Source organism: Heptranchias perlo, chromosome 5 (genome assembly GCF_035084215.1).
Source record: "Heptranchias perlo isolate sHepPer1 chromosome 5, sHepPer1.hap1, whole genome shotgun sequence".
NCBI classification, from domain to species: domain Eukaryota; kingdom Metazoa; phylum Chordata; class Chondrichthyes; order Hexanchiformes; family Hexanchidae; genus Heptranchias; species Heptranchias perlo.
Window position 1 is genome coordinate 88,165,541 of NC_090329.1, and position 23,797 is coordinate 88,189,337.

The 23,797-nt window shown below is 43.8% G+C and overlaps 1 protein-coding gene across 2 annotated transcripts in view; it reads right to left on the reverse strand.

The window, feature by feature from the left end:
- fbxl4 (F-box and leucine-rich repeat protein 4) overlaps window positions 1-23,797 on the reverse strand; it is a 142,766-nt gene that overhangs the window by 77,485 nt on the left and 41,484 nt on the right. For both annotated transcript variants that reach the window (XM_067984773.1, XM_067984772.1), the window contains one exon: window positions 16,555-16,882. In XM_067984773.1, coding sequence (XP_067840874.1) covers window positions 16,555-16,882 — 328 coding nt within the window. The remainder of the gene's footprint in view (window positions 1-16,554; window positions 16,883-23,797) is intronic.

Below are 23,797 nucleotides of genomic sequence, written 5' to 3' on the forward strand. Positions count from 1 at the left end.
TCGCAGAAACTGTTCGCAGCTTGTCAAAAATGCTACAATCTGATTGTTCGAGGGGAGAGAGCGATCCTCTCGCTTCTCCCATGGGTCCTAGCTTTGCTGGAGCTAACGCCGTGCTCTTCTCCGCTTCCTATTAGAGGAAGTGCACCCAGAAAAGACCATGGTAAGTTAGTGGGTTAGTATAAAACTATGGAGCGGCCAGCACTTTTGGTTCGCCACTCCGAGCAATTTCTCGGCCAAGGTTTTGACTCTTCGTGGTTTTTCAAGGATGCTGCAATCTGATTGGTCGAGGGGAGAGATCAATCCTCTCGTTTCTCCCAATGGTCCTAGCTTCACTATTAGAGGAAGTGCACACAGTAATGATGGCGGTAAGTTAGTTCGTTAGTATAAATCTATGGAGATGCGCGAGCAGTTCATTCGCCACTCAGAGCAATTTATGGGCCACTGCCCTCAATTTTGTTCCTATTTGCATTCTTTGTGTACATACCTATGCTATCCTCCTTCAACCATGAGAGCATGTCTGGACTAGAGACCTCCCTATATAATTACCAATGATAGTTATATTGACTTACATTGAAACTACAGCATAGAAACAGGCCATTTAGCCCAACTGGTCTATGCTGGCATTTATGCTCTACATGAGCCTCCTCCCTCCCTACTTCATCTAACCCTATCAGGATACCCTTCTATTCCTTTCTCCCCATGTGCTTATCTAACTTCTCTTTAAATGCAACTACACTATTTGCCTGAACTCCTCCTTGTGGTAGAACGTTCCACATTCTTACCACTCTTTGGGTAAAGAAGTTTCTCCTGAATTCCCTATTGGATTTATTAGCAACTATTTTATATTTACGACCTCTAGTTTTGGACTCTGCCACAAGTGGAAATATTTTCTCTACGTCTACCCTACCAAACCCTTTCATTATCTCTAAGGATATCCTCTCAGTTCTGGTATCATCCTTGTGAATCTTTCTGCACCCTCTCCAACCTTTTTATAATATGGAGAGCAGAACTGTGCACAATACTCCAAGTGTGGTCTAACCAAGGTTCTATACAAGTTTAACATAACTTCTTTGTTTTTTAATTCTAACCCTCTAGAAATGAATTCGAGGGCTTGATTTTTCTTTTTTATGGCCTTATTAACCTGCGTCGCTACTTTTAGTGATTTGTGTATTTGTACCCCAGGTCCTTTTGTTCCTCTATTCCGTTTAGACTCTTACTTTCCAAGCAGTATGTGGCCTCCTTATTCTTCCTACCAAAATGCACCATCTCACACTTACCTATAGTGAAATTCATTTGCCAATTACATGCCCATTCTGTAAGTTTATTAATGTCCTCTTGCATTTTGAGGCATTCTTCCTGTGTATTAACTACACCCCCCAATTTGGTGTTGTCCACAAATTTTGAAATTATATTTCCGATTCCCGGATCCAAATCGTTAATGTAAATTGTGAACAACAGTGGTCTCAGCACTGATCCCTGGGGTCAACCGCTTCCCTCCTGTTGCCAGTCTGAGTAGCTACCCTTAACCCCTACTCTCTGTTTTCTGTTTTGTAGCCAACTTGCTATCCATTCTGCTACCTGTCCTCTGACTCCACATGCTCTGACGTTAGCCATGAGTCTTCAATGCAGTACCTTATCGAAGGCCTTTTGAAAATCCAAATGTATTACATCTACTACATTACCCTTGTCTACTCTTTCTGTTACTTCTTCAAAGAATTCAATAAGATTGGTCAAACACAACTTTCTGAAATCCGTGCTGACTATTATTTATTATATTTTCGTTCTCTAGATGTCTTTCCATTAAATTATCTTTCCTAACACTGACGTTAAGCTAACTGGACTTGTTCTATCTCCCTTTTTAAATTGGGACCATTTCTGGGTCAGGAGAGACCTGTTCAAGTCGGACAGGTTGCACCTCAACATTGCTGGGACTAATGTCCTTGTGGGGAGGTTCACTAGTGCTGTGGGGGAGGGTTTAAACTAATTTGGCAGGGGGATGGGCACCAGGATGTAGCATTAGAAAGGAGAAACAAGGTGCACACAGGATTGGGAGAGAAAGATAGCACTAGAATAAGAAATAGTACAGTATTAGGTAGGATCAGACTAAGAGAGGGTATGAAAAGGTCCATGATAGATTTAGAGTGCATGCGTGTAAACGCACAAAGCGTGGTAAATAAGTTTGGTGAGTTGCAGGTACAAATAGCAACTTGGGAATATGATGTAGTGGTGATAACGGAGACCTGGCTCAAAAAAGGGCAGGATTGGGTACTAAATAATCCTGGATACAAGGTGTTCAGGAAAGACACGGAAGGAAAAAATGGAAGGGGGTGGGGGTGGTAGTATTGATTAAGGAGAACATTGCAGTACTGGATAGAGGGGATGTCCTTGAGGGGTCAAAGACAGAATCTATTTGGTTAGAGTTAAAAAAACAATAGAGGTGCCATTACACTAATAGGCCACCAACTAGTGGGAAGTATATAGAGGAGCAAATTTGCAGAGAGGTGCAAAAACTATAGAGTGGTGATAATGGGGGACTTCAACTATCCTACTATAGACTGGGATAGTAATAGTGTAAAGGGCAAAGAGGGAGAGGAATTTCTGAAGCGTGTTCAGGATAACTTTCTTATCAGTATGTTTCTGGCACAATGAGGAAGGAGGCATTGCTGGATTTAGTTCTGAGGAATGAAGTGAGTCAAGTGGAGCAAGTGTCAGTGGGGGAACATTTAGGGAACTGTGATCATAGTATCATAAGGTTTAGGTTAGTTATGAAAAAGGACAAGGAGGAATCTAGAGTAAAAATACTTAATTGGAGGAGGGCTCATTTCAGTAGGTTGAAAATGGATCTGGCCCAGGTAAATTGGAATCAAAGATTGGCAGGCAAAACTGTAATCGAACAATGGGCGGCCTTTAAAGAGGAGATGGTTTGGGTACAGTCTAGGTACATACCCAAGATGGGGAATGGTAGGGCAACCAAAGCCAGAGCTCCCTGGATTACGAAAGAGAAAGAGAGTAAGATGAAGCAGAAAAGGGGGGCGTATGACAGATGTCAGGTGGATAATACAAGTAAGAACTAGGCTGAGTATAGAAAGTACAGAGGAGAAGTGAAAAAAATAGTAAGAGGGGCAGAGAGAGTACGAGAAACAGACAGTAGTTGTAAACGGTCATTTTTCGGATTGGAGGGAGGTATAAAGAGGTGTTCCCCAGGGGTTCGGTACTAGGACCACTGCTTTTTTTGATATATATTAATGACATGGACTTGGGTGTACAGAGTACAATTTCAAAATTTGCAGATGACATAAAACTTGGGAGTGTAGTAAACAGTAAGGAGGATAGTAATAGACTTCAAGAGGACAGAAACAGGCTGGTGGAATGGACAGACAAATGGCAGATGAAATTTAATGCAGAGAAGTGCGAAGTGATACATTTAGGCAGGAAGAATGAGGAGAGGCAATATAAACTAATTGATACAATTCTAAAGGGGGTGCATGAACAGAGAGACCAGGGAGTATATGTGCACAGATCTTTGAAGATTGCAGGACAGGTTGAGAAAGCAGTTAAAAAAGCTTTATAAGCAGTAGAGACATAGAGTACAAAAGCAAGGAAGTTATGTTGAACCTTTATAAAACACTGGTTCGGCCACAGCTGGAGTATTGTGTCCAATTCTGGGCACCGCACTTTAGGAAGGATGTGACGACCTTAGAGAGGGTGCAGAAAAGATTTACTAGAATGGTTCCAGGGATGAGTAACTTCAGTTACGTGGATAGACTGGAGAAGATGGGGCTGTTCTCCTTAGAGCAGAAAAGGTTAAGAGGAGATTTGATAGAAGTGTTCAAAATCATGAAGGGTTAGATAAAGTAAGTAAAGAGAAACTATTCCCATTGGCAGAAAGGTCAAGAACCAGAGGACACAGATTTAAGATGACTGGCAAAAGAACCAAAGGCGGCATGAGAAAAAACGTCTTAATGCATCAAGTGGTTATGATCTGGAATGCGCTGTCTGAAAGGATGGTGGAAGCTGATTCAATCGTGGCTTTCAAAAAGGAATTGCATAAATACTTGAAGGGAAAAAATTTGCAGGGCTATGGGGAAAGAGCGAGGGAATGGGACTAACTGGATTGCTCTTATAAAGAGCCGGCATGGACTTGATGGGCCGAATGGCCTCCTTCTATGCTGTAACCATTCTGTGATTCTAAATCTAGGAATCACATTAGCTGTCCGCCAGTCCTCTGGTATTATTCTCTTTTCTAGTGAATTTTTATATATATGTAATGGTGCCTCTGCTCTCTTCCCTAACTTCTTTTAATATTCATGGATGCAATCTATCCGGACCAGAGGTCTTAGCCTCCCTTAGTTTGATTATTTTATCAATTATCTCCCCACTATCTTAAACATTTTAATATCTTTTTCGAACTCTTCTTCTAATGTTCTGCCCACCTTTAGTCTCCCTGGTAATTACGGAGGCAAAGTAACTATTTAATATTTCTGCCATTTCGCTGTCGTTACTTGTGAGTTTATCTTGTGTATCCCTTAGTGGCCCTATCCATATTATGATTTTTCTTTTGTTATTTATGTGTCTGTAGAATATTTTACTTTTTTTATATTCCTTGATAATTTAATCTCGTAGTTCCTCTTTGCTTTCCTAATTTTTTTGAGTTCTTTCCTAACCTCTTCATATTCCCCTTTGTCATCCTCTCCTTTATTGTCTAATTATTTAGACTATGCCTTTTTCTTTAGTTTCAATTTTACCCTTATCTCTTTATTCATCCATGGTGTTTCATTATGGGCTAGTTTGTTCTTGCTTTTTATAGGAATGTATTTCTCCTGAACTCTATTGATCACCATTTTGAATATTATCTACCGCTGTTCTATTTCTTTGTCAAACTTTTTTTTTTCCCAATTTACCTGCCCTAATTTCACTCTCAGTTCAATTGTAATAAAAGTTACCTCCTTTCCCTCCTTGCCTCCAAGTGGAACACCATCAGATAACAGTGTTGCCTCTAAAAAAAATGGATACTGATTTTCTGCAGGGGAGGTAATTTAATTGAATGCTATCTCATTTGATGCCAATTTTGATATATTGAGAAACAAATCATAAAAAAGAGTTAATGACAAAGAAATAGGGTCTAGAGCACACGTTATGTGGGCATGGGTTAATTACCATAGCCATCACTGCAGTAGGATTATTTGAAATGGATAAATTGGTCCGTACAGAACTGGACCAAGCTTTGAACTAAACTGATGAGGGAAGGAGGAGGGAAGAAAGGAAAAGAAAGGAAGTTGAATTTACATAGTGCTTTTTTCATATATTTCAGACATCCCAAAGTGCTGAATTAGTTCTGGAGGTGTAGTCAATACTGTTACGTAGACAAATACAGCAGTCAGTTTGGACAGAGCAAGGAATCACAAAACGCAAATGAGAAGAAGGACCAGTTCATCTGTTTTTGTGGTGTTAGGTGAGGGAGGACTGTTCGCTGGAACACTAGAAGAACTACACAACTGTTCATCAAATCTCTTCTGCACCCTCTATAGGGCCTTGACATCCTTCCAAAAGTGTCGTGCCCAGAATTGAACAGAATACTCCAGCTGAGGCCTAACCAGTGTTTTATAAAGGTTTAGCATAACTTCCTTGCTTTTGTACTCTGCCTCTATTAATAAAGATGTGGAGATGCCGTTCACCTGAGGAAGGAGGTAGCCTCCGAAAGCTTGTGAATTTAAAATAAAATTGCTGGACTATAACTTGGTGTTGTAAAATTGTTTACAATCTATTAATAAAGGCCAGGATTCCATGCGCTTTTAAAAAAAAAAATCAGCCTTCCCAACTTGTCCTGCCACCTTCAAAGATTCTAGCTTTTTTTGGAACTGTTCCATTTTATCAGATTATAAACATTTTCATATTGTTTTGATGAAATTTCACACAAAGCAGAAATGCAGTTATTGTTTTATTTTTTGAGGAAAAAACTGAAAAGTATAAATGTTTCGTGTTTAATCTTGCACTCTTTAGAAATACAATGCAGTCAATCTCCTGCACTATACCCTATTGCTATATTAACCGTCTTGAAAAGAAAAGCCTCCCTACTTTCCTCCATACAGAATAGTCCTTCCAAGTTTCCATTTCATCCCTTTCACCTTCATATTTTTCAATTTCTCTTCACTTTGCCTCAATCAATTCATTTATGACCACTTCCATTGAACTCAAATACACCACCTTCGTTCCTGACTGAGTAGTGTGTATCAATTTAATTCATCAGTTTGTCTCAATTCTCTGTTCTCCAATTGCATCAATGCCCTTGGGCTTCTTTGCCACTGACAATGCACAACAGAAATGTGAACTAATTTATTAATTTTCAAGGAAGGAGAAATACAGCAGTTCATTGCCAGCACATCTTACAGTGAATGCAAAAGGAAAGAAGCCACAACAGGAAGAGGAGGTAATAATGACATTTGGTGACAGTGTCAAAGCAGCGATATTGGAGTGGCCATTGAGGTCAATGGAAATGAAAATTGGGAGAGGGATACAACCGGGCAGCTGATCCAATATCGACCGTTTAGCAGTATTGCCCAATATTAAAATTACCTCCATACAGTTTCATATATTTAAGTTCTCAGTTGCTTTTTTAAGAAAATCAGGATAAAATTATGAACTGTAGTATTTACTAATAAAAGTATTAAATTTGCAATTAACAAAAAAATGTTCACTGAATTCAATGCACCAGTAATGCCAATGAACCAGATGTAATAGAAAAACAACAGCAGAAAGCAACAGTGGCAGAGAAAAAGCTTATTTCTCCGTACTAAAAAATACATTAAAAAAATGATGGTGCCTGGTTTTCTCCAGAGTTAGGAGATTGATTTAGAATTTCCTAGGTGACAGACATTAAAAAAAAAATCGAAGCTTATACAAAAAAAAGCAAATTTCAAAGTGGAGCCTTCTAAATGTCCCATATGGAGAAAAATACAAAAAATGTTTGAAATCTAACTGAATCAATTATTTTCATTTTCCAGAATAAAACATCAAAGTGATTGCCAAGACAATTAGTGGTGGGATGAAATGAAAGAGGGCTTCACAATGAGTTGAAATACCAGGGGGTAGAATTTCTGTGAGGTTCTCCCGATCTCCGACCATAAAGTTAGTCCAAGATCGATGACACTGAAGTTACGGAGGGAGGCTGGGAGAACCTTAAGGAAATTCCACTCCCAGCTGTCTTAAAAAGAGCCATACACAGATAATGTATGGTATAAAATGCACAGTCACAGTGAGCAAGGATCACATTATTAAACACTGGATTAAAAGTTCAAACATCTACCCATGATTTCCAGAATGCCCATTTGTAGTAAGATCAATTAAAATATCATGAAGCATTTGGACATGAATGAGCTGGTAATTACCATTAACAGACACAATTACAAATTCAAATATAGTTCCCAGCATGCCCATTTTCAAAAGCTTCCTTGTATCTCAAAGCAATCCCCCTATGAAATCTGATTAAATTATAGATACTCAGCAGATTCTAACAAGTTTATGGTCATGAGTTCAGCCAGCACCATAAAATAAAACTCTTACTTTTAGCAGTAATGCCTTTTTTTCTTTTTGAGGGAAAGAATCAAAAATTTTGTATACTTCACTATAAAAAATGTCTAAGGGTGACCTATATAAACACTTAATGTTTGCTCCTACAGTTCATGGCATCAAGTGAATCCCTGAAATGGAAGAACTAGTTTGCAGCCAAACCTCATAAGAATACTTTTACGAGGATCAAAAAATAAATTTGTTCCAGTAAAGTCTGAGTTCCTCATTCAGTATAAGTAAAATTAAATTCCATTGTATATCTGTGGTCCTACAAAAGAAGGAAGCTTCAATTAATTTACAGGGCAACATAAAATTGTGTAGTCATGGGATTTAAAACAAAGAAAGCAACTTTTACTTTAAAAAGAGCACAGCTGTATCCTTTCTCCCAAGTTCAATTCCAGCTCAGACCGATGGGTCGAAAGGTTGTTCCTCTTTTCCATTTAAAGATCCAACATTAAATGGGGTTTGAGCAGTTCTTGGTGGAAGGGTAGGCCAGGAGGAAACTTTGTATATGCAGGTGGAATGTCTTTCGTGAATTAGCTCACTGTCATTCACCCTCCCACATACAAACAACAGTATATCAAAGTAGTACAAATATTGACAGTAGGAGTTTGTGAACCTCCATCTTCAGTTTGAAGCATAGCAAAGCCAGAGTGCATGTTGCCTTAACCTGTCAAATCGAGACAATAGTATTTAATAAAAGCACACATGCAGCTCCAGGTTACTGCCACTTAGATACCTTAAGTTGTATGATGAGATTAAGTTACAATGTTGGAATTTTATTCTGCACCTATACTGAACCTGACCCGGGGGTGCTTGGTGCTGATATCAGATGCCCGAAGGATGGTCCTTCCTGATACTGAGCGTATCAACACTGCCATAGTTCCACTCTGGGTATTCATAGAATCATAGAAAATTTATGGCACGGAAGGAGGTCATTCGGCCCATCGTGTCCACACTCACCAAAAACGAGCCACCCAGCCTAATCCCACTTTCCATCACTTGGTCAGAAGCCTTGTAGGTCACAGCAATTCAGGTGTACATCCAGGTACTTTTTAAATGAGTTGAGGGTTTCTGCCTCTACCACCCTTTCAGGCAGTGAGTTCCAGACCCCTACACCCTCTGGGTGAAAACATTTTTCCTCAGCTCCCCTCTAATCCTTCTACCAATCATTTTAAATCTATGCCTCCTGGTTATTGACCTCACTACTAAGGGAAATAGGTCCTTCCTATCCACACTATCAAGGTCCCTCAATTTTGTACACCTCAATTAAATCACCCCTCAGCCTCCTCTGTTCAAAAGAGAACAACCCCAGCCTGTCCAATCTTTCCTCATAGCTAAAATTCTCCAGTCCTGGCAACACCTTCGTAAATCTCCTCTGTACCCTCTCTAGTACAATTACATTCTTCCTGTAATGTGGTGATCAGAACACAGTACTCAAGCTGTGGCCTAACCAGTGGTTTATACAGTTCCAGCATAACTTCCCTGCTCTTATATTCTATGCCTTGGCTAATAAAGGAAAGTATTCCATATGCCGCCTTAACCACCTTATCTACCTGTCCTGCTACCTTCAGGGATCTGTGGACATGCACTCCAAGGTCCCTCGCTTCCTCTACACCTTTCAGTATCCTCCCATTTATTGTGTACTCTCTTGCCTTGTTTGCCCTCCCTATTTGCCACTTTTCTGCTCACCTGACCAGACCATTGATATCTTTCTGCAGTCTACAGCTTTCCTCCTATCAACCACACGGCCAATTTTTGTATCATCTGCAAATTTCCCTACATTTAAGTCCAAATCATTAACATATACCACAAAAAGCAAGTGACCTAGAACTGAGTCTTGTGGGACCCCACTGGAAATGCCCGTCGACCATTACTCTTTGCTTCCTGCCACTGAGCCAATTTTGGATCCATCTTGCCACTCTCCCTTGGATCCCATGAGCTTGTACTTTTTTGACCATTCTGCCATGTGGGACCTTATCAAAAGCCTTGCTAAAATCCACGTAGACTGCATCAAATGCATTGCGCTCATTGACCCTCCTTGTTACCTCCTCAAAAAATTCAATCAAGTTAGTCAGACACGATCTCCTCTTAACAAATCCATGCTGACTGTCCTTGATTACTCCATGCCTTTCGAAGTGACTGTTTATCCTGTCCCTCAGAATTGATTCCAATAATTCCGAGGTTAGACTGACTGGCCTGTAATTACTCGGTCTGTCCCTCACTCCCTTTTTAAGCAATGGTACAACGTTAGCAGTCCTCCAATCCTCCGGCATAACGCCTGTATCCAGTAAGGACTGGAAAATGATGGTCAGAGCCTCCGCTATTTCCTCCCTTGCTTCTTTTAATAGCCTGGGATACATTTCAACCGGTCCTGGTGATCTATCTCCTTTCAAAGATGCTAGGAGAGTCCGAGAGGTGAGCACAGTATAAAAGGAGAGACCGAGAGCGGGAGGAGAGTCTGAGAGGTGAACGCAGTGTAAATCTAAGGCAAGTCATGGCAGCACAGCTCGCACCCGTGATATGCTCCTCCTGCACTATGTGGGAAGTCATGGACGCTACCAGTGTCCCTGGTGACCACGTGTACAGGAAGTGTGTCCAGCTGCAGCTACTGGCTAACCGCATTTCAGAGCTGGAGTTGCGGGTGGATTCACTGTGGAGCATCTGGGATGCTGAGACTATCGTGGATAGCACGTTCAGTGAGGTGGTCACACCACAGGTAAAGATTACGCAGGCAGAAAGGAAATGGGTGACCGCCAGGCAGAGTAAAAGGACTAGGCAGGTAGAGCAGGAGTCGCTGGGGCCATCTCCCTCTCAAACAGATATACCGCTTTGGATACTGTTGGGGGAGATGGCTTATCAGGGGAAAGCAGCAAGAGCCAAGTTCGGGGCACCATGGGTGGCTCTGCTGCACAGGAGGGGAGGAAGAAGAGTGGCAGGGCTATAGTGATAGGGGATTCAATTGTAAGGGGAACAGATAGGCATTTCTGTGGCCGCAAACATGACTCCAGGATGGTATGTTGCCTCCCTGGTGCTAGGGTCAATGGATGTTGCGGAGCGGCTGCAGCACATTCTGGAGGGAGAGGGTGAACAGCCAGTAGTCGTGATCCATATCGGTACCAACGACATAGGTAAAAAAAGAGATGAGGTCCTGCAAGGTGAATTTAAGGAGTTAGGAGATAAATTAAAAAGCAGGACTTCAAAGGTAGTGATCTCAGGATTACTACCAGTGCCACATATTAGTGAGTATAGGAACAGGAGAATAGACCGGATGAATGCATGGCTGCAGGGACGGTGTAGGAGGGAGGGATTTAGATTCCTGGGACATTGAGACCGGTTCTGGGGAAGGTGGGACCTGTACAAGCGGGGCGGGTTACACCCGAACAGGATCTGGACCAATGTCCTCGCGGGGGTGTTTGCTAGTGCTGTTGGGGAAGGTTTAAACTAGAGTGGCAGGGGGATGGGAACCTGAGCAGGGAGTCAGTAGGGAGTAAAGAGCAGCAAGAGAGGGGAAGACCCAGGGGAAATTTACAATACAAATAGTACAAACAGTTGTTCAAGAACAAGTGAAAGGGAAAAGCACAGAGCAGCAGAAAGAAAGTGTACTTTAGACACTACAGATAAAGTGAAAACTAGAAGGCGTAAGGCGATTAACCCAGCATCAAAGCTGAAGGTCAGGCTAGGGTGTGTGGCCCAACTAAGAGTTCTATATACAAATGCGCAGAGTATAAGGAATAAATTAAATGAACTACAGGTTTAAATTCAAATTGGAGGGTATGACATGATAGCTATTACTGAGAGATGGCTGCAGGATGGTCAGGATTGGGAATTAAATATACCGGGTTATAAGGTCTACAGGAGAGTTAGGGAAAATGGAAGAGGGGGAGGAGTAGCCTTAATGATTAGAGAAGAAATCACTTCAATGATAAAGGAGGATATATCAAGAGGTAAGCAGCCAACAGAGACCTTATGGGTTGAATTGAGAAATAGGAAAGGATCTAAGACTATAGTGGGAATTGTGTATAGGACCCCTGGCAGCAGCTCTGAAGTGCTAGATTGTATAAATACAGAGATTAGACAAGCATGTAAGAAAGCCATAGTGGTCTTAATGGGGGACTTTAACCTTCACATAGATTTTGGCAACCAAAGGTATTAAGGGATATGGGCCAAAGGCGGGTATATGGAGTTAGATCACAGATCAGCCATGATTTTATCAAATGGCGGAGCAGGCACAAGGGGCTGAATGGCCTACTCCTGTTCCTATGTTCTTAATGCCCTTAATACTTCCTCTGTCACTAAGTTTATCCCATCCAATATTTCACACTCCTCCTCCTCCTCCTCCTCAACTGCAATCTCTGCATCGTCCCTCTCTTTTGTGAAGACAGATGCAAAGTATTCATTAACAACCATACAAACATCTTCCATCTCCACACATAAGTTACCTTTTTGGTCTCTAATAGGCCCTACTCTTTCCTGAGTTATCCTCTTCCTCTTAATGTATTTATAAAATATCTTTGGGTTTTCCTTGATTTTACCTGCCAATATTTTTTCATGCCCTCTCTTTGCTTTCCCAATTTCCTTTTTAATTTCACTCCTGCACTTTCTATACTCCTCCAGGCTTTCTGTTGTATTGAGTTCTCAGTGTCTGACATAAGCTTTCCTTTTCTGCCTTATCTTACCCTGTATGCTCTTTGACATCCAGGGGCCTCTAGATTTAGCAGCCCCACCCTTTTTCTTTGTGGGAACATTTTTACTCTGCACCCCTTGAATCTCCTCCTTGAATGCCTCCCACTGCTCTGACATTGATTTACCTTCAAGTAGCTGTTTCCAGTCCACTTTTGCTAAATCACTTCTTAGCTTAGTAAAATTGGCCTTTCCCCAATTGAGAACTTTAACTCCTGTTCTATCTTTGTCCTTTTTCATAACTATGCTGAAACTAACTGAATTATGATCATTACCACCAAAATACTCTCCCACTGATACTCCTCCCACCTGCCCAGCCTCATTACCTAAAACTAAATCCAGAACTACTCCCTCTCTTGTTGGGCTTGCTACGTACTGGCTATAAAAGTTCTCCTGAATGCAAATTAAGAATTTTGCACCCTTTATACCCTTCACACTGTTTGTGTCCCCGTTAATATTAGGGTAGTTGAAATCCCCTACTATTACTGCCCTACTGTTTTTGCACTTCTCAGAAATTTGCCTCCATATTTGCTCTTCTATCTCCTTCTGACTGTTTGGGGATCTATAGTTCATTCCCAGCAATGTGACTGCCCCTTTTTTGTTCCTTAGCTCAACCCATTTGGCCTCATTTAATATCCTTCTAATATATCATCCCTCCTCATAGCTGTAATTGTTTTTTTAACCAAAATTGCCATCCCCCCCCCTCCTTTTTTTGAATCCCCTTTTCTATCTCGTCTGAAAACCCTGTAACCAGGAACTTTGAGCTGCCATTCCTGCCCCTCTTTAAGCCATATTTCTGTAATAGCTATTTCTGTAATATCATACTGCCACATGTCTATCTGTGCCCTCAGTTCATCTGTCTTATTCACTATACTCCTTGCATTGAGGTATATACCTTTAAGCACTGCCAATCTCCCTTGCTGTTTATTTTCTAACCTTTGTCTCCTCTGCCTTCCTAAGTCACTTACTAATTTTCTGCCTTCTATCTCCAGTTCTGATTCTGTCCCATCCAAATCTACATTCAAGTTTCCATCCTCCTGCCAAGCTAGTTTAAACCCTCCCCAACAGTACTAGCAAACCTCCGTGCAAGGATATTGGTCCCGGCCCTGTTGAGGTGCAACCCACCTTCCCCAGAACCGGTCCTAATGCCCCAGGAATCTAAAGCCCTCCCTCCTGCACCATCTCTCCAGCCACGCATTCATCTGCTCTATCCTCCTATTTCTGTACTCAATAGCGCATGGCACTGGGAGTAATCGGGAGATTACTACCTTTGAGGTCCTGCTTCTTACTCTCTTTCCTAACTCCTTAAAATCTTCCTGCCGAACCTCATCCCTCTTCAGGGAATGAATTTCCACAGGCGTTTACACCATTTTTCCAAGGATTCCATGTCTCTTCTGTTGAGGTTATGGCAGATGAGCGGAAGAGCCCTCGTGGAAATTCATCCCCTCAGTATCAGCATCAAGCACTTGTAGGTCAGGCATATCACCTCCATCAACCAGTCAGAGAAGTACTGACAGAATCTTGGGAAAAAAATCATTATTTGCCCACTCCTTCAGTCAAAAAAAATCACCTGACGAGAGAGCAGAAATGAAGCAAATTAAAATAGAATGGTTACTGATTTTTCCTCAATATTGTTAATAGCCAATTTGATCTCATTCCAAAATGTTCATTTTTATTTCCATACCATTTTGTACCAGCTATTCATTATAAACATACAATGTGAATTATTGTGTATAACACAGAATTACAAGCATATTCATAATGTACAAATAACGTTTGGCAAATTTTACATAGGGTTAGAAGGTTACAATATACATTAAAGCAAATGCACAAAGTTTGGGGATTGGAAATATTCTACTACACAAAAGTGTTCCTTATTACAGTTCAGATTTTACTTGTTCCATCCTTTTTGTCGGTCATTTTTACCATTGTAGATTAAGGGTAAACCAGAGCACAATCTCAAAACAGTTGACCTAAATATTTATTGTGCAGCTTTGCTTGCTTAGGTACAAGAAAAAAATAGTACAAGTAGAAATGATTAGCCCAGATTTTGCTGTGGTAGGGCACCCAACAGCGTTTGCCGTTAGTTAGACTTGTCCTTGCCTGTTGGTAGGTTTTTAAATTTTTTGCGTGGCAAGTTGATGAAAGTGCGAGCTGATCACATCGCAGTGAGGGAAATGGGGCATCTGGGACCTGAGTGAACAGGGCAAGCAACTGTGTATCTCCTTAACCAATCAGATTAAAGGATTGTGAAATTAACAGCACAAGGACTGAGAAGGACGTGTGAATTAGAGTGGGTGAATTAAATGTCAAATCAGGTACAGAGAGATAAAGAGAGGGAAAGAAAGATTGGATTATGAGGGACAGAAAAAAGAGACAGAAAGGAAAACTAAAAAGAAATTAAATTTACAATTTTACATTTTAAAAATCTGCAACAGCAATTAAAAGCTGAAGGAATGAGACTCCACACTTATTAATAGTTAAATTTCAGGATCAGAGAGGTTGACTGGCAGTAATTAACACTTTATTAAAAGGGTACTTAGACTGGAATGGACAGACTTAACTTTCTGTGGCGAGTTTAGTTCGTATCTATCGTGCAACTTCACGCCATTCAATGGTGAGGCATAAAGCGAGATGCCGTTTTTGCGAAGCTAACAACGGAAAGGCGCATCTCGGACAGCAACTTCTGGATATTTGAGTTTAACCGCGCATCTGTCCCTCGCCTGAAGTTGCTGTACCATTTGCATATAAATAACGGCGAGCGTCTTTAGCCTCACCGTTATTTATATGCAAATGGTACAGCAAAATCTTTGCCATTATCTATTTAAAAACAAACAAAAAGAGAATTAAAGGCTTTCCAATATTACAACAGAAATTAGATATTTAATACCATAATGAAATAGCATTGGCCTGCCATGGTGCTCAATTTTTGGCAAATGTTAAGTGGTTCTGATAAGTGTTCCCAGACTCCAGTAATAAAACAAACACTACCTGATAATCTTATAGATATCAGCCTTGGCTCAGTGCAGAGACTTGAGCACATAATCTAGGCTGGCACTTCTGTGCAGTACCGAGGGAGTGCTGCACTCTCGGAAGTGCCATCTTTCAGATGAGACTTTAAACCGAAGCCCCATCTGCCCTCTCAGGTGGACGTAAAAGATCCCTAGGCATTATTCGAGGAAGGGCAGGGGAGTTTTCCCGATGTCCTGGCCAACATTTATCCCTCAACCAACACCTAGAATAGATGATCTGGTCATTTATTTCATTGCTGTTTATGGGAGCCTGCTGCGCGCTTATTGATTGCTGCGTTTCCTACATTATGGAAGCAACTACGCTTCAAAAGTCGTTAATTGGCTGTAAAGTGCTTTGGGGTGTCCTGAGGTCGTGAAAGATGCTATATAAATGCAAGTCTTTCTTTTTTCCCAATATACATTTGCTTAAATTATACTAATACAGGGGAATTCATTACAGCACCATCACTCTCCAATTGGAACAGATTAAAGTCCTTTATTCTGTGACCAAGGTGCACAGTTTTAGCACTTCGATACAATACATGTTCTGATAAATTAAGTTCTTGTTCAGAAATTTAAAAAATTAAATAATGGCACTGATTAGTCCCCAAGGAGTGTAGTGTAAATACACAATACAGTATTAGCAGCTTTTTCACCCCACACCACTTTCTAATGCATGGATAGCTATTTAGCAGAAAATATGAAGAGATACAAACAATTTATAATTCAAATGACATTGTAAATTTTATACTAACATAATAATGAGTGGCATAAATACAATGCAGTTTTTATTAAACTGATGAATAGATTTCAGACACTTTTACTAGTTTTTTTTAAAAAAAACATTAAAAGACTAACATGGATGGAGTTTCTATTTTACAAAATAACAAATAGTTAAACACCATAAGAGTAGAATGACATATCTGTTTTGTGACTTGAATCCCTGTCCAATGCTGAAGGATAAATTCCATATACAATGAGCCAAGATGTGCATTAAGCTACCTAGATGCAGAGTGATAGACAGATGGTTAAAAACAACACATATCCACACCAACAGAAAAAGTCAACTCAGGCTGCAAGCTGATATCCCATGGGTTAGATGCTAGAATTGATAAGAGGCCTGGGAGCGAGCCATCCGTTCATTCTTGTGGCCAAGACCAGGGTTGCTCAAGAAAGACTAAAAAAAGTGTAACATTTGTTAAATATATATGAAAAAATCTATAAACATAATAACATAATACTGTATTAAATCTGATCCGAAAATATTCTGTATGCATTCTATTAAATTTCTTACCTCATAAGGTAGTTTTTCAAAGTAACCACTCTTGGTGCATTCAGGCAAGGTTATTCCACTGAACTGACCATTGAAGAACTCTAAACTATGGTCATCCTTGTCATCATCTTCCAGATCTAACATAGATGGTTTATGCAGGGAAAGAAGCCTATCCCTAACACCATGTAACAGGACAGCATCCAACTCAGTATAGTATTCTAGGAGAGAACTGTTCAGTTCCAAGCGAATCAAGTTTGTAGTGAAGTTAAGTTGTTTAATGCACGGTGTAAATTGGCGAGCCTGTGAGATATTCACTTTCCCAGGGTCCCCTGCCCATAGAGTCTCCCATCTGTAGGCACACAAAACATTAAGGGTGTCAGGACTAAATCAGCCTCAATCTATTAGTTGAAAGTATTTATTCATACAATATTTTCAGATTCCAGTTTTTTTCATATAACCAACTAAAACTGTGCCAAAAGGTGCTTTAACTGGAATCTCACACAAAAACTGTGCAACTGCTTAGTAATTTCTTAAAGGAACAATCTACGTGACTGATTTTGTTAAAAGTACTATAGATCGTACGATGGGACAACTCTGATTTTATAATGTAACAATTTGTCTTGAATAAGAGTGCATTTATTTTGTCAGCACTGCATCTTGCCTAAAGTTCTCTTTCGAATCTCCCCCTCAAGAACACAGTTCTCCTGTTTGTCCCTCTAGGCACATACTTTCATATTTTTTAATACATTGTATATGAAGCCACCTACTCAGACAGCACAAAGACTTGTACAAGAGGAAAACTTCTTCAAAAAATGAAAATTATTAGACCACCAATGAGTAAATTGAATTTCTCCTAGATTCATTCTCTTCCACATGCCATGCATATCTCTGCCAAAATACACTTAGGGATGAGGGAATATGTAAATACTGTATTTCACTAACATTGATCAACAGAAAAGGCACAGACTCTTTGTCAACAGGATCAACAAACCAACAGGGGTTACAACTCTATAGTGTTAGTTCCTGGAGCGGAAACCATTTATTTTGCTTCCTGTTCTCTCCGATGGCATGTGGAATAAAAGATTTAATGTTGACACTAGGCTTGCTTAGTAAATTATCAATGGGAAAAATTGTACTTAAACCATTACACTTTTAATGTTCCCATAACATGCCTTTTGTGTAATATTTTTAATTCATCACCTCAAATTGCTACAACAATTACAATGAGCATGATGTGTCAGGAACATGCTGAATCTTTTGTACCAGTGCTTATTTCCAGAGGTTTGTTGTTGATATTTTACTACATGGCATCATGATAGTCAACTGGGGGGTAGGTACCATGAAGCAGGGGAGAAGGACAGAAGGGCGTTTTAATTCTCAGATTCATTCTGATTCAGTCACTAAAACACCTAAAAAGATAAGGCTGGTTTAAGTAGACAAATGTAGAGACACGTTACCTCTGGTGCTTGAGTTGCTACTGTGTTGTCAAGCAGCTGTAAAAGGGAAGAGGAGATGGGATGCACTGAGCTAGATTTAGTTAAAGGAAAATATGAAGAGTTAAGGATGCTGAATGAATCACAAAGGTGGTTATGACTTTTTTGTGATTCCGTTATACGTTTCAGTATATCCTATACACTGTAATTATAGAAATTGTATCCTTTGAACAGAATGAAACTTGGCTCAGTAAAAACTGGATCCTACAATGTTTATGTCCCTGAACCTAGAACTTCTTCAGGTTTACCAAGAAGACCTTTACCTGCCTGAATCCAAATGCTGTACGCTGACTTTCACCCAAGCCTTCTTGTGAGCCTGTTGTTAAATAAGGGTGTACGTGAACCCATTGGGAGATAAGTGAGCCATCAACAGTCAGACACACATGAAGACTGCCCTGTAGTACGAGGTCAGCACTCTCCAATGGACAACTTCATGTAGCTATTTCTAGTAGCTGTGTGGAAGTTCAGCCCTGAAATTATGTTGCAAAATAGTAGCGCATAAGCATGCTTGAAATTCCTCCCTCGACTATTTTGATGGACAAATGTAAGGAATCTTACAACACCAGGTTATAGTCCAACAATTTTATTTTAAAATCACAAGCTTTCGGAGATTATCCCCTTCGTTCACCTGACGAAGGGGATAATCTCCGAAAGCTTGTGATTTTAAAATAAAATTGCTGGACTATAACCTGGTGTTGTAAGATTCCTTACATTTGTCCACCCCAGTCCATCACCAGCATCTCCACATCATGGCTATTTTGATGGAGACATTGGGCTCGAATTTAGCAGGCCTGCGGGTTCCCAGCGGGTGGTCCTCCGGGAGCGTGGAAAACGCGGACGGCTAATCGTGTGCGTCCCCCACGCGATCGCGGGATAATTGAACTGATAAAGCCCTGCTTCCAGGTTCTGCGCTCCCCAGCTGCGTGCCGGCCGGCTGCGCATGCGCAGTACCGTCGACGCGATGTAGGAGCTCCAGTTAAAGGGGCAGTCTCCCAAAGCCCCTCCTGCTACAAGCAAGCGGTTTGAGACGATGGCTCAGCAAAGGGGAAAGGCTGCGCCCCGTTTTTCAGACCTGGCACTGCAGCTGATGCTGGAGGGCGTGAGGAGGAGGAGGGAAACACTCTTCCCAGAAGATGGACGCAAGTTCCCTGCCGCCGCAACCAGGAAGGCATGGGCAGAGGTGGCGGCGGAGGTGAGCAGCAGGGGCAACACCCCAAGGACTTGGGAGCAGTGCCGCAAGCGCTTCAATGACCTGACTAGGTCTGGCAAGGTGAGTACACCAACGCACCCTCCCACATCCCGTCCCCACCATCACGCCAAACAGATCACAACCCCCTCCTGCACAGCCACCACTGCGCTCCATCAGCAATCCTCACAGCCACTCATTCACCATCCTCGCCGTGCACGCAAGTACCCACCGTCCCTGACCCCACCCGAACACTACCACACACCCCAATCCCCATGCAATGGGATGGGCACGTGGCCCACGCTTCCTCCCATCCATCCGCGCCACGCTCAACCCAACCACACCGATGCTCGATGCGTCTCACGATGCAATACGCACCCACTCACACATCTGTGTTTTGCCTTCACAGGAGAAGAGAAGCAAGAACAATAGGGAAAGGGCACGCACCGGAGGTGGGCCGCCGCAGGTGGTGGAGCTCACCGACGCAGAGGTGGAGGCGCTCGACCTCGCCCGCACGCGACATTGCCTGTCGGTGGCCGATGGCGAGTGTGTCGCTGCCGAAACGGCCGGTAAGGGAAAGCTGACACTCAACATCCATGATCGCGAGTTACCGTCTCATCACCTGCCATCAGGCGCACTGTCAAGTTGGTCCACATGCCTCAAAGTGCCCTCTGTTCTCTTGCAGGTCCGTCTTTGGGTGAAGCGATCGTGGAGGGCGATTCCTCAGAGGACATGGCGGTCTCTGAGGGTGCATCGTCACATCAGAGCCAACCATCCACCAGCGCAGAGACACGCACCTCGGTGGGTCCCCCTCGCCAACTAGTTGGGGTAGCACTTGGTGAGTCACTGCGCACGAGCGAGCATGAGCAGACCCTGGTGGCAGGGGCAGCCGCGGAGGGTCCGCGACGGAGGGAGCACTCATCTCCAGGCTCTGCTCAGCCGGACCCAGATGCTGAACCCAGGGGGCCACCAGAGAAAAGGAGAGTCGTCGAGGGCCACCAGCTAATTGCTGAGGTACTGGCAGAGGTGCCGCGCGCATTGTCCACAATAGCGCAGGCGATGGAGGAGTCCACCTCCTGCATGTGGGCATTGGTGGCGCAGGCACAGGAGGGTACCGGCGACACAGTGTCGCAGGTAGGTGCGGGACTGTCTGCGGTGGAGGACAGGCTGGCCTCACTCGAGCGTCACGCACAGCTCCAGATCGAGTCCATGCAGGCCCTGACAACGTCTGTACGGATTCAGGGTGAGCAACATTCCGACGCCATCAACAGGCTGAGGGATACACTAGGGGTGGCCTTGCAAGGCCTCACACATGCCATCCAAACTGCCGTCCAGCAGGGTGGAAGGGGTGATGTGGGCCGAGGCCAAGAGAGGGATGATGGTGACCGGGGACATGGAAGCGGGGACGCCTCTCAAGGCGCCCCCACGTCCCACCCGTCGCCCACCTCTCAACCAGTACCCGCAATGGTGCCTCCTCTCCAGGTGGCCGAGTCTGCCCCTGCCCCGGTGCAGGAGGAGCAGTCTGTGGAGGTGCCGTCACGGGCACCGAAACCCAGGGGCCGTCCGCCAAAAGCATCTACCCGGTCAAGGCAAGAAGACGAGCAACCTGCCACTACCTCTGCTGGAGCCACAGGGGTAGCACCACGTAGGGGTTCCCGGAAAAGAATTGCAAAGGCCTTATAATCACAAAGGGAATACACCAGGGTGTTTATTATTTTGTACTTTTTTTCTTATATAATGTCACATTCGAGATATTAAATAGTCTATTCTCACCACTCCTGCCACCTCTCGTCCATTCTTCCGCGGCTTGTGCAATAGGTGCGTTCCGTGGAGGCCATCATGACGGCGAACACCTGCTGCCACCCATTGGGCACACTGCTGTGGGTGCAGGATTACTGGCAGCACTCTTCAGTGGAGGGGGCTGGTATGGCCGCTCGCATGTGCAGGTGAGGAGATGCGAGCGCCTCGCAGTGTCTGACTCTAGGAGAACCGTTGACGTATGAGTGCCTCCCTGGCCCGGCGACCATCCCGGTGAGTCGCGGCTCGGTGCATGGGTCGTCCAACATCCTCTGGCGCGTCCTCCTCCTCCGCCTCCTCCTCCTCCTCCTCGCCCTCGCCTTCCTCAATGTGGGTGGCGGGTGTGGATGGGGCCTCCTCCAGCGGCACCCCTCTCTGTTGGGCCATGTTGTGCAGGGCACAGCAGACAACTATGATTCGTCCCACTCTGAATGGTGTGTATTGCAGCGCTCCCCCAGAACGATCAAGGCACCTGAAGCGCATCTTGAGAAGCCCTATGGTCTGCTCAATTGTAGACCTGGTAGCAGTGTGGCTGTCATTGTACCGACGCTCCGGCTCGGTGATGGGGTTCCTCAGAGGTGTCATGAGCCACGTGTGGAGGGGATACCCCTTGTCGCCGGGGAGCCAGCCGTTGCCGGCGTTGGGTGCCTGCAGGATGGGCGGGACGGCGGACTCCCTGAGGACGAAGGCATCGTGGCAGCTGCCGGGGTATCTGGCGCACACGTGTAGGAATCTCTGGCGGTGGTCACAGATGAGCTGGGCGTTCATGGAGTGATACCCCTTCCTGTTGATGAACAGCCCTGGCTCATGCGGAGGTGCCCGTATTGCGATGTGGGTGCAGTCGATTACACCCTGCACCCGTGGGAAGCCGGCCATGGCATGGAATCCAACCGCCCTCTCCATCTGGCTGCGCTCGTCCATGGCGAAGTTGATGTAGTGGGAGGCCCTGCGGAACAACCCATCGGTGACCTGCCTTATGCACTTGTGTGCAGAGGACTGACAGACCCCGGTGATGTCCCCGGTGGCACCCTGGAAGGAACCGGATGCAAAGAAGTTGAGGGCAGTGGTGACTTTGACGGCGACAGGTAGGAAGATGCTGCTTGGTCCATCAGGGAGCAGCTCGTCGTTAAGGAGGCTGCAGATGTCGGCGACTACCTGGCGATTGACTCTGAGCCTCCGTATGCACTGCTCCTCGGAGAGGTCCAGGAAGCTGAGCCTCGCTCTGTACACCCTGTGCGGAGGGTAGTGCCTCCTGCGACGCATCTCTCTCTGCGGTTGCCCTCCCTCCTGCTGTGCAGGTGGGTGTGCCGCAGCACCGTGTTGGGGGGCCCCACCTCTCCGAGGCAGACGGCGTGGACTGCGAGGCTGCTGGGGCTGGTCATCCTGTTCGTCCTCCGACGATGTCAACGCACCACCCATCTGGCAGGTGTTGGTCTGAGGGGTTGTGCAGGGTAGGTGGGTGGGTCCTCGGACTGGGGCTGCGGTTTCGTGTCGGTCTGTCCTCTGGCTTGGCGGGGGGTGGTGGAGGGCAGGGGTTGCCCTATGTGACGCGGTGGCCTCCTGCGTGGGTGAGGGCTCTCCCCCGTGGAGCGCACCTTGGCACCTGCCACAGGCTGCTGGCTGCAACATGCCTGGTTGGAACGGTACTGTTTCCCCCAGTGTGTGAAACTCACTGCCTTGAACCTAAAATCCCACACTTCCTCTTTTGACAGCTGCTTCAGCTCATTAACTGACCACAACGAGCAAGTTAAGTACTCTCAAGTGGAACCCCGCTGGCTTTAATTGCCTGCGGGATTCCTACCAGCGGGGCTTGCGCGCGCAGCCCCGCACGTCAGCGCGGTACCCGGAAGTGGCCGGGATTTCGTCGCGATCCGGTCACATGACCGGATATCGGGATTTTCGGGGCCACCCCGCTGGGAACCCGCCGGAAACGCGATCGCAAAATCGAGCCCATTAACTCATTTAAAATAAATGGTCTGACTCCTCTTTTGATAATCAACAAATGAATTTCATACAAAAACATTAAGCATTTGTACACTAAGGTCCTACAGCATAATTTCAGGGCATTTGCATCTGTGTGACCGTGACAGTTATTCTCTCTAGCATGTCACCTGAATAACTGCAGATGAAGGACAGGCTTAGATGTCTTTCAACTATGATTGCAACAACCTCTTGCATTTTCATCTGCAATCATCTTCTAGAGTATTCCAGCATCTCTATTTCTTCTCTGTTAAAATAGCGGAGGAAGAAATTTCAGATGAACACATTGTGCACTTGTGATAGTATCCCACGGTGAAATTTCAGGATCCTAATCTCTCAAGTAGTTGTAAGCGAAAATAGTTTGGTCACTTTCTACGCAAGTCCTGAGCACAACACTGCCTACTATTTGGTACTCTCATAAGGATAACTAGTTTGAGTTTACAATATGTGTCGCATGAGGAGCTTTCAGATTGGTAAGAGTAATGAGGAAATTTTAACCTGCTGCATCTACTGGTATATGTGCCTGCATTTAATCCTGACACTGGGTACATAGCAAGGAAAAATGCTATAATTTACTCTTTAACTTGCATGAGTACACATACCAAAAAAAGGAGGGGAAGGAGGAAGAAAAACACGATCCTGATAAATTTTATTTGCCAAATATTAAAGCGAGGCTGAACAGTAATAATGTGTTTCAAGATCCTGTAGTTAATGAAGACCAAAAAAGTTATTTTAAAAGGGACCGCCTTATTAGGACCAGTATAAGTACATACACAAAATATACATAGTAAACAAAAGCAAAAAAATC